The 14,779-nt window shown below is 35.8% G+C and overlaps 1 protein-coding gene across 14 annotated transcripts in view; it reads right to left on the bottom strand.

Moving 5' to 3' along the window:
• Positions 1-14,779, bottom strand: part of AHI1 (Abelson helper integration site 1) — a 209,154-nt gene that overhangs the window by 168,399 nt on the left and 25,976 nt on the right. For all 14 annotated transcript variants that reach the window (XR_007191574.1, XR_008958939.1, XM_026504854.4 and 11 more), the window contains 4 exons: positions 9,803-10,022; positions 8,499-8,691; positions 5,437-5,532; positions 495-680 (listed from right to left, as the gene is read on the bottom strand). Coding sequence is in view for 12 of the 14 variants with exons in the window: in XM_026504854.4 (XP_026360639.2) it covers positions 495-680; positions 5,437-5,532; positions 8,499-8,691; positions 9,803-10,022 (695 nt within the window). In the remaining 2 variants the exon portion in view is untranslated. The remainder of the gene's footprint in view (positions 1-494; positions 681-5,436; positions 5,533-8,498; positions 8,692-9,802; positions 10,023-14,779) is intronic.

The following is a 14,779-nucleotide window of genomic DNA, read 5'->3' as shown; positions in this document are numbered from 1 at the left end:
GGTACTTCAAATGCCTGGGACAAATCTAGCTTGCTGTTTTTGCCAATAAAATCTTATTGGAACACATCCACACCCATCTGTTTAACATTGCCTGCAAAAGTCTATGTAACTACTTTCTCAGTACAAAGGCAAAGCTGAGTAGTTGCAACAAAAACTGTATGGCCTACTAAGCCTAAAATATTAACTACTCTTAGGCTTTACAGAAAATATTTGTCAACACCTACCTTACATAATTTTTTCTTTAATTTTTAAAAACCAATATTATTTTTAAAAAAATTCTCCTAACACTGAAACTTATATTTAGTAATTAATATTCATTTAAGTATCTTTTATATATTAGCTAGTACAGGCTTAATATATAATTGTTGAAAGTGCTTTTATAGTCTAGAAATCTATTAAAGTAATTCTGGAGACCTTATCTCTTTAGAAATGAAACACGTCACCATTTAATTTCTACAACAGAGAACATATATTTCTATGTGCTATTAACTTACACATTCTGGAACTTTCAATCCTCTTACAGTTACGTATAATGTTGATGGATAACGATTTCTTGGATATTTTGACCACCATTCAAAAACCTCAACAACATTTAATTGTGATCGGGGCTTAGTAGGTGGGTAATACAGCTGCAATCGAAGTTTTGAATTGATGTTTATATTTCCATTGGCTCCTAGAAGCTTGAAATAAGAATTCCAATAAAATACTGTTTTCACTGAAAATAAATACATCCAGTAAAGCAACAGTACATAGTCAAAAATCCATTTTAAAAAGATTAATACAGCACGCTGAAATTCCTTAGCTATAAAAGCAAAGAACACTGACACAGTTGGTTAAACACAATTCCAGATCATTTTGACAAAAGGTAACCCAAATTACTTTTTAAATATTTTCCTGATAGCTGTCCGACCTGTATAAACTCAGGCTGCTGGTAAAGCATTTACATTACTGTGCCAGATGTTACTTGGCACAAAGGAGATAAGCAAGATACCTCTGCTTGAAATAACAGTGATAAAGTTAAAATGCACAGAAAGAAATTTTCCATTTGTTTAGTACCAGTATTTTTAATGAACATTGTTTTAAAATTTTTTTGAGAGCGTGCATGCATGGGGGAGGGGAGGGAAGAGAGAGCACACATGCGCGTGCACAAGTAGGTGAGGGGGCACAGAGAGAATCTTAAACAGACTCCACACCAGAGGAGAGCCCAACATGGGGCTCAATCTCAGGACCCTGAGATCATGACCGGACCCAAAATCAGGAGTCCGATGTTTAACCAACTGAGCCACACAGGCACCCTTTAATGATAACATTTTAATGTTTTAATTTTTAAAAAGTCAAAATCATTTTCAAAAAGTAATTAACATAACCTCATTCAAGGCATTAATTACATTTAAAAAATATTTTAGTCTACCTTCTTAGAAAAGGCTATGCAATAAAAAACCTAAAACATCTATTTAAACTAAATAAATGGAGATGCTTATGAGAAAAATAAAAATCTCATCAACTCAAAATAGGTCCCCTTTCACTAGACTATGACACTAAGTAGAAAATGTCATGTTAACCTTTGTGTCCTCTACAAATTAGGGGATAGCTGGGAGCTTTTGCAGCAGTTAAGGCAGAACATGAAGGTGACAGCCTAGGAGAATAAGGATGGAGGGCAGGGAATATACTCAGTAGCTGTTACTGACTGATGCAACTTGGAAAGGGAAAGAAGGGAAGATTTAGGAAAGACTCTAAGGCAATGCTGTCCAACAAAACTTTCTGTGATGATGAGAACCTTGTATACTTGTGGTACCCAATACAAGATACACTAGTCACATACGGTTATCGAGCACTTGACGTGTGACTAGTGCAACTGTGGAACTCAATTCTAATTATATTTAATTTTAACTAATTAATTTGAATTCAAATAGCCACATGTGATTTGTGGCTACCAAAATGAACCGTGCAACTCTAAGGCTCTAAATGTGGGAGACTGGGCTGATGGCAGTGCTATCAAATGAAGTAGCAGATACAGAACGGGTTAATGGATTTATTTAGGTAGCATGCTCAGACTAGGGAAGTCTGAGGTATTTATAGGTCATCCAAGTTGAAATATCTGAAATCTGAGGCAGAGGCAAGAAAAGAGGTCCAAGAAAAGTAGAATAAAGCTCTAACCATGAGTAGGATTGAAATTAGGTAAGTGGAAGACCATGAAGGAAACTGAAGGAATGGTACAGGGAAAATCAGGAAAGGATAGTGTCAAGAAAACCCAGATAACAGAGTTTCAAGAGAGTGATGTATTAAACACACACAGAAGTGATAAAAGAAGAACTGAAAAATGTTCACTCACTAATGTATCAAATAGAAGTCATTGATGATTTGTTTGGAGATATTTTCACAGCTGAAACAAAATCCAGATTGCAGTGTGTTCAGGAATGAGGCATCAATAAACAGCTGGCAAAAATATGGCCCATCTCATCCCTAGCCTTCTAGGGAAGGATGTAAAGCCAGTGGAGGTTGTAAGCAGAGGTGTGGTTATGATATACAGGGATAAAGAACCGTTTCAACAGAGTAATAGAGGAGTTCAGTAATTAAATATTAAGCCCTCGAGACTTCCTTCATAAACCCTACTCCTATCTGCCTGAAGCTTATCATAAGGGAATAATATTATAAGGAGTTATTATTCCCCAGCTTCTAAATCATACCTAATATAGGTTGTTTTAATACTCACCAGGCAATCTAGTTTACACTAGTATCATGCTTAGCATGAATAAATGACTAAGATCAGCCACGATCTTGTCATTATGGTTACAATTACATAATGTAGAATGTGAATAAATAAGGCTTTATTATTTTAGTAATAAAGCTTTATTATTATTTAATAATATATATGTGCTAAATGAATTAAAAGTGTCTCTAGCTGAGAATTAAGATAGTCTCATTTATATCTGGGTAGGGTCCTTTGGGGTTTATTTGGACCACTACAGTAACTTTACAATTATCTAGGACACTCCTGGAACAAATGGTATAAGTATTAACACACTTAAATTTTAATTTGATTCATGATACGTTCTTAAAGATTTTATTTACTTATTTGAGAGAGTGAGAAAGCATGAGCAGAGGGGAGAGGCAAAGGAAGAAGGAGAAGTAGACTCTCTGCCGAGCGCGAAGCCTGATGCAGGGTCCCAGGATCCTGACCTGAGCAGAAGGCAGATGCTTAAACCGACTGAGCCACCCAGGCGTCCCCATGCTACTTTCAAAGATGGATTTTTCCTAGTCCATACATTCGTTAATTCTCTCAACAGACATTCACTGAACACTTTCTGTGTGCCACTAATATGCTGGGAGCTGGTGATAATTAAAGAGAGAGTTTCAAGAGAGTGATATAACAAATGCAAAGAGATCTGGTAAATTAAGGACTAAAATATGTTCAACAAATTTGCCAAAAAGAAGTCACTGGTGACTCTGAAATATTTACAATCTATGAAGGCAATAGAGAAGTGTTATAATAGAGGAAGTATATAGAATACTTACCCTTTGTAGGGGGTAGAGATGGGAGAATTCCTGCTTTGCCATTTCTGCCAATGGCATAAAATGGATAAATAAAAATCTATATACACTTAAAGGTTAAAAATGCTATAAGACGTTCTTTCCCAAGTGCAGTTTGTAGTTATTACTGCAGTTCTGTACAAATCTTAGCATTTTTAAAAGGAACAAAAGTGCTTTCTAATAAGACCACAATGACAGAATTTACTATGTGAGAGTAACCTTTTTTGGCTTTTGCTTTTTTTTTTGCTCTAAATCAGTATGAAGGGGATATAAAAAAGTTATGACAGGTTATAAAAGGGTGATTTTAGAAGCTACATTCTACCAAGGGATTCCTAAATCCACTCTAGAATTACTTCCTCCCATAGTCAATCTGGCTTCCTTTCAGCAGTTAGACTACACTTATTATTAATATTTTTAAGATTTATTTATTTATTTTTAGGGAGAGACAGACAGTGCATGCAAGCAAGGTAGGGGGAGAGAGAGAGGGAGAGGGAATCCCAAGCAGTCTCCATGCTCAGTGCAGAGCCCCACACAGGGCTGGATCTCATGTCCCTGAGATTATGACCTGAGCTGAAACCGAGAGCGGGCCTCTTAACCAACTGAACCACCCAGGTGCCTCAAACTGCACCTCTTCTACCGCCTCTCTCTAATCCCCAATGTGGATTAAGTGCCTTACCTGGGTTTTCACATCATCTACTCTATAGCACATAATCATGTAAGTAATATGTTTAACATGTTTATATAGAAACTGAACTGGAGGGCAAGGACCATGTCAAATTTATCTATGAATGCTCTTTATTTAGCAGAGTGCCTGGCATTTCATAGACAATAAATATTGTTGAATGGATAGATACACAAATAGAAAAGTTCTATAAATTGTACCAAATATGTTAATATCAAGACTTTTTATACCTTACTTATATTCGAAGTCAGAAATAAAGGATACTAGAAATAAAAGAATTATAAAATTAAAATTTCCCTTTTGTAAAATCAACCTATCACATCTTTCATCTCTGCTGAAACACTCTAGTTAAAGACACCATCATTTCCTACCAAGGCTATTGAAAGAATTTTCAACCTTAATCTTCCAGTATATATATGTGTATCCTCTCTAATTCATTCTCCACCAAGCAAAGTAATCTTCCTAAACCTAAGTCAGACTATTCCACCCTTTTGTTTTAAAATCCTATAATGGCTTCCCACTGTTCTTTAGAATTCTATAATGGCTTCCCGTTGCTATACTGGCTTCAAAGACCTTGCATGATGAAGACTCTGTCTACTCAGCAATCTCTTCAGATACCATTTCCCCCCTCAGTCTCTGTCCTCCAATCTCAGTGGCCTTTTGGTTATTTGAGTGTATCTCACTCCTTCCAACATCGTGTCTTTGTAAATATGGTACCCTCTATCTAACTCCCTTTTCCCCCTGCTACCATCAAGCTAATAATACTCAGGTTCAATGTCTCTTCCTCAGAAAATCTTTTCTAAGTATTTACAAAAATTGCAATAAATGATAAATTGTATAAATGATTGTTTTATATCTGCTTTCCTTGCTAAAATATGAAGTAAACAAGGTCAAGGAGTTTATTTTCTTGTTTACTGACCTGAACCACGCTGGCACACAGAAAAGGTTTATTAAGTATCTTTTAAGTTGAATAAGTGATGGCACGGTTGTTGTGTATCTTTTTCAATACTACATACTCAGAACTAATATAGTGTATCTGGCATACACTAGACACTCAATAGATATTTAAGAATCTGAGTATCACCTTACCTTGCATTGACAATTCTTCACAACTGCAATCTTAGACTATAACTCCTTATATACAACCAAACCAACTTGGGAAAATGTAGCCAATCAGAATTGAAGATGATTTTTAGAGCGTTTAAAATGGGTGAAAAACATACCTTGAGAAATGCCCAGGCAATTTTCCGAAAGCCACATTCTTGGTTTTGAACTTCAGAATTATTCCTAATTTCATCCATGCTTAAGAAATCAAGAATCTGTAAATAAGTATAAAAAATTACTTCAGAGAATATTAGCCTACTTAAAATAAAATATTTTGTTGTAACATATTATTGAAATTTAAAAAAATAAGTTGTACACTTAAAAGGTATTTTCTTCACAGGGAAGAAAAGCATTTCATATTTCATTTACATTTAAGTTAACTCATCCTATTAGTGAGGGTCCATTTTTTGACGACTTTATCTTTTACTAATAAATCATTTAAGATTTATTTCATGTCAAAGACCAGGTATTAATTACCTTAAATATAGTTTAGACATAAATACACCAGTTATAAAATTCTTAACATTTAATCTTTTTTTTTTAATGTATGAGTGCAGATTTCAAAAGGATTGTTTAAAAAACTCATCATCTTATATCTAGGTCCTTCTTTACATCACCTTCCCGAAGCTGGGGATTTTCTCTTTGGTTATATGCTGTCACTAGGCTTCTCAAGAGGATTTCTTTCACATCTCCATCCTGTCTGGATGCTAAAACTCACAGAATTTGAAACAACGCTGCCACAGACACCATCTGTATTCTATCTAGGTCCCTGTCAGAGACTATCACTTTGAACTCACTGGTGCTTCTCAAAAACTTAGCTGAGATAACAAATCTTTATAGATAGCTTAAAAAATAATATTGACTCCATTCATTTCTCTTTTTTATACACTTAAATCTGTCTTCAGATACAACAGATGCTTAGTTAAAAACCACTAACAATATAAGAAAATATATAACAAAGTAAAAACAACTTGCAATCCAGATCCATAGATGATCAACTTTAACATCTGGTTTATACATATACCTAAACCTTTTTCTGTGCATTCCTAAATATATATATATATATATTTATGACTACAAATCCAATGCTATTTTGCAAACTATTTTTATATACCATGTAGTGAATATTTCTTCAAGTCAATACATACACATGTATTTCATCATGTTAATGTCTGCCTAATATAGTCTGGTATTATAAACACCATAAATTTAATAAAAGCTATTAGTTACATTACCAAATCTCTTCCTGACTGAAGAGATTTGTCTCCCTAAAATTTTTACTGTTATAGTGTTTAAATATTCTTGCACACACGTCTTTGTGTTCTTGTAATTTTTCCCTTAGTAGAAATGATGAGAAGTGGAATAATGATTTTAAAGTCTACTGATAGATATCAAGTTGTTCTTAATAATAAACCCTTAAAAGTTGAAATCAAAAGTAGTTTTGTAGACAGTAACATATTATGTTAAAACTTAAGAAGCAACCACCAATCTGGAAAACAGTATGGAAGTTCCTTAAAAAGTTAAAAATAGAACTACCCTATGACCCAGCAATTGCACTACTAGGTATTTATAGAAAGAATACAAAAATACTGATTCGAAGGAGCACAAACACCCCAATATTTATAGCAGCACTATCAACAATAGAATAGCTAAATTATGGAAAGAGCCCAAATGTCCACTGACTGATGAGTGGATAAAGATGACATGGGGTGCACACATACACACACACACACACACAATGGAATATTACTCAGGCATCAAAAACAATGAAACTTTGCCATTTGCAACAACATGGATAGAACTAGAGCATATTAAGCTAAGTGAAATAAGTCAGTCAGAGAAAGACAAATACCGTAAGATTTCACTTGTATGTGGAATTAAAGAAACAAAACAGATGAACATAGTGGAAGAGAAGGAAAAATAAGATAAAAACAGAGAGGGAGGCAAACCAAAAGAAACTTAACTATAGAGAACAAACTGAGGGTTGCTGGAGGGGAGGACTCCAGGGGGTCCAGGAGGGATGGACTAAGTGCGTGATGGACATTAAAGGAGGGCACTTGTAGGGATGAGCACTGGGTGTTATATGTAAGTGATGAATCAATAAATTCTACTCTTGAAACTAAAAAAAAAAAAAAACTTAAGAAGCAACCCAAAATGTCATAATCCAACAATCTTTCTTAAATCTATGAATATTACTAAAATGAATGTGAAGGAACATTATAACCAAGGACAAATTTCTATGACAAAGAAAAAGTTCCTTGACATACAAGTTACATTACTCTTTATAAAATCACAGCTTTGTATAAATCATACAACATAATCACAGATGTAAATGGTGGACTATTCACATCACAAACGTACAGAGATCACCTGAAAGTTAAAGATCATAAAAACAAGTAATTCCACAAAACCAGTCATTGGCATTGGTCATGCCCTGTTCCGATGCTAAAATTCCCCATCTTGCTTAAACTGAAAGAGAGGTTTCTCCACTTTCCTTTGCTTAGGGAGAGATGACATGAAGAAGAAAAAAGAAATGTGTATTTTAGGTTCAAACCATCTTGAAATACAAATTACCTACCCTTAAAATTGGAGTAACTTTGGGTAAATAACTTTATACTCTGAACCTTGATTTCCTTTGCCATAAAACAATTAGAATAACAAGTTAGCTCAAAGGCCATCTATTTCATAAAGCTTTCCCTGGCTGCTCTGACCCTCCATCCACCCTTCACATCTAGGAAGTTCTACTTCACCTCGGTTCTATATTACACTGTATTAGTCAAAGTGATCTGTGTGTGTTCATCTTTCTTTCCCTTGGTTGTATACAAACTCTTGGGGAGTCCAATATAATTAAATAAGTTTACATTTTGTAAAATGGGTTAAGAACGGAGGATTGTATAGATATAGATTAGATTCATCACTTCAGTTTACAGTCATAGTATTACTGTCAAAATTAAATAATACCGAGTGAATTACATGGCTAATTACTTACACTGGTAAATGCTCAGCAAATATACTATTATAGCATATTACATCTCCACAGCATATTACAAACACTAAATCCTAGGGATTAAATCCTTACACTATTTTCTTACATTATTAAACTACTAAAAACAATAGCTTACATGTACGCTATTAAAATATTAACCAAAATTTAGTTTAAATCGCTCTATTCAATTCATACCTCAAAAAACAAGATGACTTTAGGGCTCTCATCAAAATCTCGAAGCAAATAGGGGAAGTTTTCATTAAAAATAATTTGTTCTTCCCACTCCGGAAGTCTTGATTTTAATTGTTTAAAATCATATGGCTGGGTCATTATAGGAAGAATGTAATCCACACTCTCTTTTTCATAGTAAGATGAAACAGGCCGTTCACTGGTCAAAAAAAGATGCTTCCATTAACACGATTTTTTACGATAATTTTGAGAAAATGAGAAAAAAAATATAGTGCTCAAGGTGAAGAAATAATGAATAGTCATGATATACAATGAAAAATTATTGAGGCGCCTGGGTGGCTCAGTCATTAAGCATCTGCCTTCGGCTCAGGTCATGATCCCAGGGTCCTGGGATTGAGCCCCACATGGGGGTCCCTGCTCAGCGAGGAGCCTGCTTCTCCCTCTCCCTCTGCCCCTGCTTGTGTTCCCTCTCTAGCTGTCTCTCTCTGTCAAATAAATAAATAAAATCCTTAAGAAAAAAAAAAAAGAGAAATTATTTTGGCAGTACCCTGCTATCATCTTGTGTCTATACACTACCGATTGGTTTCACAGAATTATCTTATTACAGAAATAAAAAGTGAGAGTGAGGCATACAGTGCTAGACTCCTTCAGAATCTTAAATAAGTCTGTAATAAAATAGTACAGTACATTTAAATAAGAAAATGAGCACAAAAGGATTGCAAACCCTTTGAGGTGTCATATTTTTTTGTATGCCTTAAGATAACTGAATAACTGAATTTTGATAATTTTCATGTTTCTCATCCCAGTCATTCTTCTGAGAAAATGACTTTTTAAAATTCTAACATAATCATTTATTTTACTGTGCTTTTATTTATAAGCTTCAAGCACGTATTAGCTATAGAAGTAATATTAGGAAAAAATTAAATTCAAGATTCACTGCCTTCATATGAGGCCCAAGTAACCTATTAGCTTCAAAAGAAAAATATGAAATTAGACAATTAAAGCATGTACAGTGCAACATGCTGTGACTTACACTGCAAGTTCAATGCCACAAATTAGTCATTAAATTTGGCTGAAGTTTTCTCAACTCCCTTCCACTTAAAATGAATCACTGAATTAACAAATGTTCTCTATTTCTTCTAAAAAACATACTGATCAGTATCAATGGTCTAGGAACATCTACAACCAGTAAATTAGTCTCTAATACAAATCATTAGTTCTATTTCCATTGCCTTTCAATGGCAGAAAAGACGACTTATACTGTAGACAGTTTCAATTTCAAGGGTTGGCTGTGTAATTAAAAAAATTACCTATCATCTTTCTTGACATATTGTCCAGTATTCTCATCAATCACATGAATTTTTACCATTGGGTGAGAAATCATAAAATCAGACTTAAGTCGATCAGTGCGGTGAATGTAAACTCCCAAGACAAGATCATCATCGAGCAAACATTTGGGATAAACTGGACTATCTCGGCTTGTTACTTCATGAACACCATCACCATCAGCGTCTTCATTATCATCTGAAACTACATGCACAGAAGAAAATCAACATTATAAATAATTGTTCCCACAACAATATATTCAACAATATACGCTGGATTTACATATAACCTAATCTTTATAATCCATGATTATTTGTCTTTTAACAAAATAACTTCAAAGGAAAAGAAAGAAAAAGCCAGACAACATATTATACTCTGAAAGTAAAATATTACATTTACTAATGTATTAAAATAGGATGAGGAATCTTTCATTTTTTCCCTAAAAAGGACCAAGAACACGAAAAGAAAATAATGAGAACCAAAGACAAAAAAGTGATTTTATCTAGGTATATTCTAAGTGGGATATGCATCACTCAATTAATCTATAACTGTAATTTCTACTTCTGTATAGGACGTAGTAGGATGTAGCAGGTCAATGCTTCTCATAACAACGTGAAAAAGCCGAATGAATTACAAAACCCTTATTTTCAAAGGCATCAGAACAATACAGAGACAATATACAGCAGATGGACTAAAATTCCAGAGAGGGAGAATCATTAAGTGGTAAGATGATGGACTAGTAGCTGTTTTAGTCTCTGGGGACATTTGTTATTCAGGGTTTGGGCTGAGGATCAGGTTTGGGCCCCACAAAAGGTCATCATGCGAGAAAGAGTACCCACAAAACTTTTAGTGGTTGTTGGGGCTATAGCAGTCACATTAGAGATTTGAGGAGCTTCAAACACATAGCTACTTTTCCCCCACAAAACTGAATTCTGAGGCTGTGTAAGACGTTAAAGAGGTAGTGAAATCTCCAAGGCTTGTGGTACTGGGAGATGATGATGACCCACCAGGGGAAGGGGCCTGAAACAAAACAGGCAAAATAAAGCCCTAGAGGGCATGGTCATTTTCCACCTATAGCTGCTTTTCACCTGGGGTCACTTAGCAATTCTGGGTGTAGCTAGAGGTTGAGAATCTGGGGGACAGAGAAACCAGCAGAGATTCTGGCATTCACATGAGGCTGGAATGACAAAATTGTAGACCTGAGGGGCCTCAAACACATGAACAGTCTCCCCTTCAAGACGTCTGACAAATTTTGAAGCTGAATGTGGCAGAAGCCTGAAGGACCAGGCTGAAAACCTCAGAAGGGCAAAACGAAATCTCCCAGTCTTTTAGGCTGAGGATACAAATACCTGCCAGATTCTTAGTTCAAAACTCCTGGAAGGCCACATCCTAGGACTGGGGCAAATCAAAGACACAGTTTTTATCAAAACTACAACCCAGCCCAGACATAGCTCAATTCCTGATGGATTAAAATCAGTTTCCCACCCTATCTGCCTAAGAGAGGGAAGAAGAAACCTTTTCTAGTAGAAGATAAAATCATCTGGAGCCTCTAGCACTCTACACACAGTATCCAGGATATTACAAAAAGTTACTAGGCATAAAAGAGGCATGACTATATGACCAACAACTAGGAGAAAAGGCAGAGAACAGAAGCTGACCCACAGATGATCCAGACTGGAGTAAGCACACAAGGACTTTAAATAACTATGATTATTTTTTTTTAATGATTTTTTATTATATTATGTTAGTCACCATACAGTACATCCCCGGTTTCCGATGTAAGGCTCGATGATTCATTAGTTGTGTATAACACCCAGTGCACCATGCAATACGTGCCCTCCTTACTACCCATCACCGGTCTACCCCATTCCCCCACCCCCCTCCCTAAATAACTATGATTATTAATATGTTCAAGAAAATAAAGGAAAAGATGGGTTAAAATGGTAACTTTCTACAGAGAACTAGAATCAATAAAAAAACCCAACAGATATTCTGGAAATGAAAAATATAGCATCTGAGGGGTGCCTGGGTGGCTCAATCAGTTAGTGTCTGATTCTTGATCTCAGCTCAGGTCTTGATCTCAGGGTCGTGAATTCAAGCCCTGCACTGGGCTCCAGGCACAGACGGAGCCCACTTAAAAACAACAACAACACAGCATTTGAAATTAAGAACTCAATAGATAGAGGTGTTTAATAGCACACTGGACACAAAGAAAGACATGATTAGCGAAACAGAAAAAAGATCAGTATCAACATCCAAACTGAAGCATAGTGGAAAAAATTTCAAGAAGAATATAGGGAAAAAATGTAAGAAACGGGTAGACACACTTAAAAAAATATATTTGAATTTATAATCTAGAAAAAGAGGAGGGAATAATGAAGAAGCCATATTCTAAAAAATAGTTGAATAATTGAATTTTCCACAACTGATAAGTGGTATCAACCAGTAAACTCTAAGCAGGGTAAATTCCAACAAAGCCATATTTAGGCATAATATGATAAAATACTGACATCAAAGACAAGAAGAAAATCTAAAGATGAGTCAGGTGTGAAAAAAGTCACAATTCCACTAATGGGACATAACTGCTGGAAACAGAAATGATGGAAGCCAGGAGTGAACTGTATGACTTCTCCAAAGTCCTAAAGAAAACCAACCTGAAACCTAAAATTCTATGCTAGCAAATAGAGTTCAAAAATGAAGGTAAAAGCATTTTTACACAACAAAATCTGAGGGGATTAGCAGGCCCACACTAGGAGAAATACTAACCTAAGCTCTTCAAGCAGATGAAAAATGGAAAAATGTAAATTCATTAAGGAAAAAGTAAATTTTGGGGTGAATATAAACTAATATCAGCTGTACAAGACGGTCCCTATAATAGCTGTGAAGTTTAAATTACATGCGGAACTAAGATGCATAGTGAGAAACCTATGAAGCAGGAGAGAGAGAGATGCAGAAAAAGCACCTGACAAAATTCGGATGGAATTAAACTATTCTAATGCTCTAGCAGTGTTGGGGAAGCATATTTTATTAGGGAACTAATGTGTATTAGACTATAATAAGTCAAGAATAAACAATGTTCTTGATAACAATTAAAATACTGTAAAAGAATGTATAATTAACAAGTTAATATAAGAAGAAAATTTTTTAAATAACTTAAATAATTCAAAAGAAGACAAAGAGAAAAAAGAATATGACAGGTGGATCATACACAAAACAGTGAGATTATAAATATAAGGAGACTTATATTAAAACAGACTTATAAAACACAGAGACTGCAAACAAGAAGGGGTTTTTTGCTTTTTTGGGGGGGCACACAGCACTTCACATTTACTGAGGGTCTGCCCCCAAGGAGCTCACAGGCTGGGGGCTGAGACCCCCCCCCCCATGTTCTAGGGTGGGGACAGAAAAGAGGTGAAGGCAAACAAAAGAAGGAAGTGCAGAGACACTGTGTCCCAAGTAAAGGGGATGTAAAGTAGGCACAGGTAGGAAGCCTAGGGGGGTGGGGTGGGGGAGAAATGGAGTAATGGCAAGCTCTATCTAGCCCTGGGGACCATGGACCAAGCACAGGTGTGAAGGCTACACCTCCTCCACCAAGTTGGCACCACCTGGTGGTATACTGTGGGTAATGACAGAGAAATGAGCATGGGAAAAACTACATTATGCAAACTCAAACTACAACTAGACTTTGAGGGAAGATTATTAGAGATTAAAAAAAAATACTGCATAATAATTGCTCTTACACACTGAATGCTTATGTCCCCACAAGATTCATATGTTGAAATCCTAACCTCCAATGTGACAGTAAGTACTAAGAGGTGGGGACTTTGGGAGTCAATCATGAGAGGAGAGCCCCCATGGATTGGATTAACGTCCCTATAAAAGTGACCCCAAAGAGGTACCCTGCTATGTGAGGTTACAGTAAAAAGACATCAGTCTACAACCAGGAAGTGGGTCCTCACCAGACACTAAATCGGTGGATACCTTGATCTTGGACTTTCCAGGCTCCAGAACTGTTCAGCCATCCAGTCTATGATATTTTGTTACAGTAGCCTGAATGATTAAGACAACTTGGAAGTGTCAATCTGACAGGAAGATATAATATTCCTAAACACACACATATAGTCAATAACATAACTTCAAGATACATAAAGAGGAAAAACCTAACAGAAATAAAGAGAAAACAGAGAAACCCAAAATCACAGTACAAATTTTAATACCTGTCTCAATAAATAGAATAAGCAGGCCAAAAAAATCAGATAGATGAGCTGGACACAATAAACTTGATCTGATATTCACAGGACACTGCACCCAATGATACCAGAATTCACTTTCTTTTTAAGTGCACGTGAAATATTTAGCAAATTGGTCACAAGCTGGTCATAAAGAAAGCCTCAGTAAATTTAAAAGATTAAAATCATTCACAATATGTTCTCTGACAACGGCAGATAGAAACCAAAACAAAAAGGTGACTAGAAAATCACCTGTTGGGTGAGATGAAACAATATACTTCTAAAAATGGGTGATCAAAAGAGAAATTAAAACAGAAATTAGAAAATGTTTTGGGGCGCCTGGGTGGCTCAGTCGTTAAGCATCTGCCTTCGGCTCAGGGCGTGATTCCGGAGTCCCAGGATCGAGCCCCACATCAGGCTCCTCCGCTGGAAGCCTGCTTCTTCCTCTCCCACTCCCCCTGCTTGTGTTCCCTCTCTCGCTGGCTGTCTCTATCTCTGTCAAATGAATAAATAAAATCTTTAAAAAAAATGTTTTTATTGAATGATAATGAAGATATATCAAATATTTGTGGGATGCAGCTAAAGTACTACTTAGATGAAAAGGTAAAGTCTTAAAAATATGGTGGGGGTGGGGGAAGGAAGAGGGAGAATTGAGAAGCTGCTTCTAAAATTCATACGGAAATGCAAAGGGCAAAGAATAGGTCAGGTAATGCTAAAGAAGAAAAAAACTGT

This window comes from Ursus arctos, unplaced genomic scaffold (genome assembly GCF_023065955.2).
Source record: "Ursus arctos isolate Adak ecotype North America unplaced genomic scaffold, UrsArc2.0 scaffold_13, whole genome shotgun sequence".
NCBI lineage: Eukaryota > Metazoa > Chordata > Mammalia > Carnivora > Ursidae > Ursus > Ursus arctos.
The sequence above is the reverse complement of the archived record's forward strand: the minus strand, read 5'-3'. Positions and strand labels throughout refer to the sequence as shown.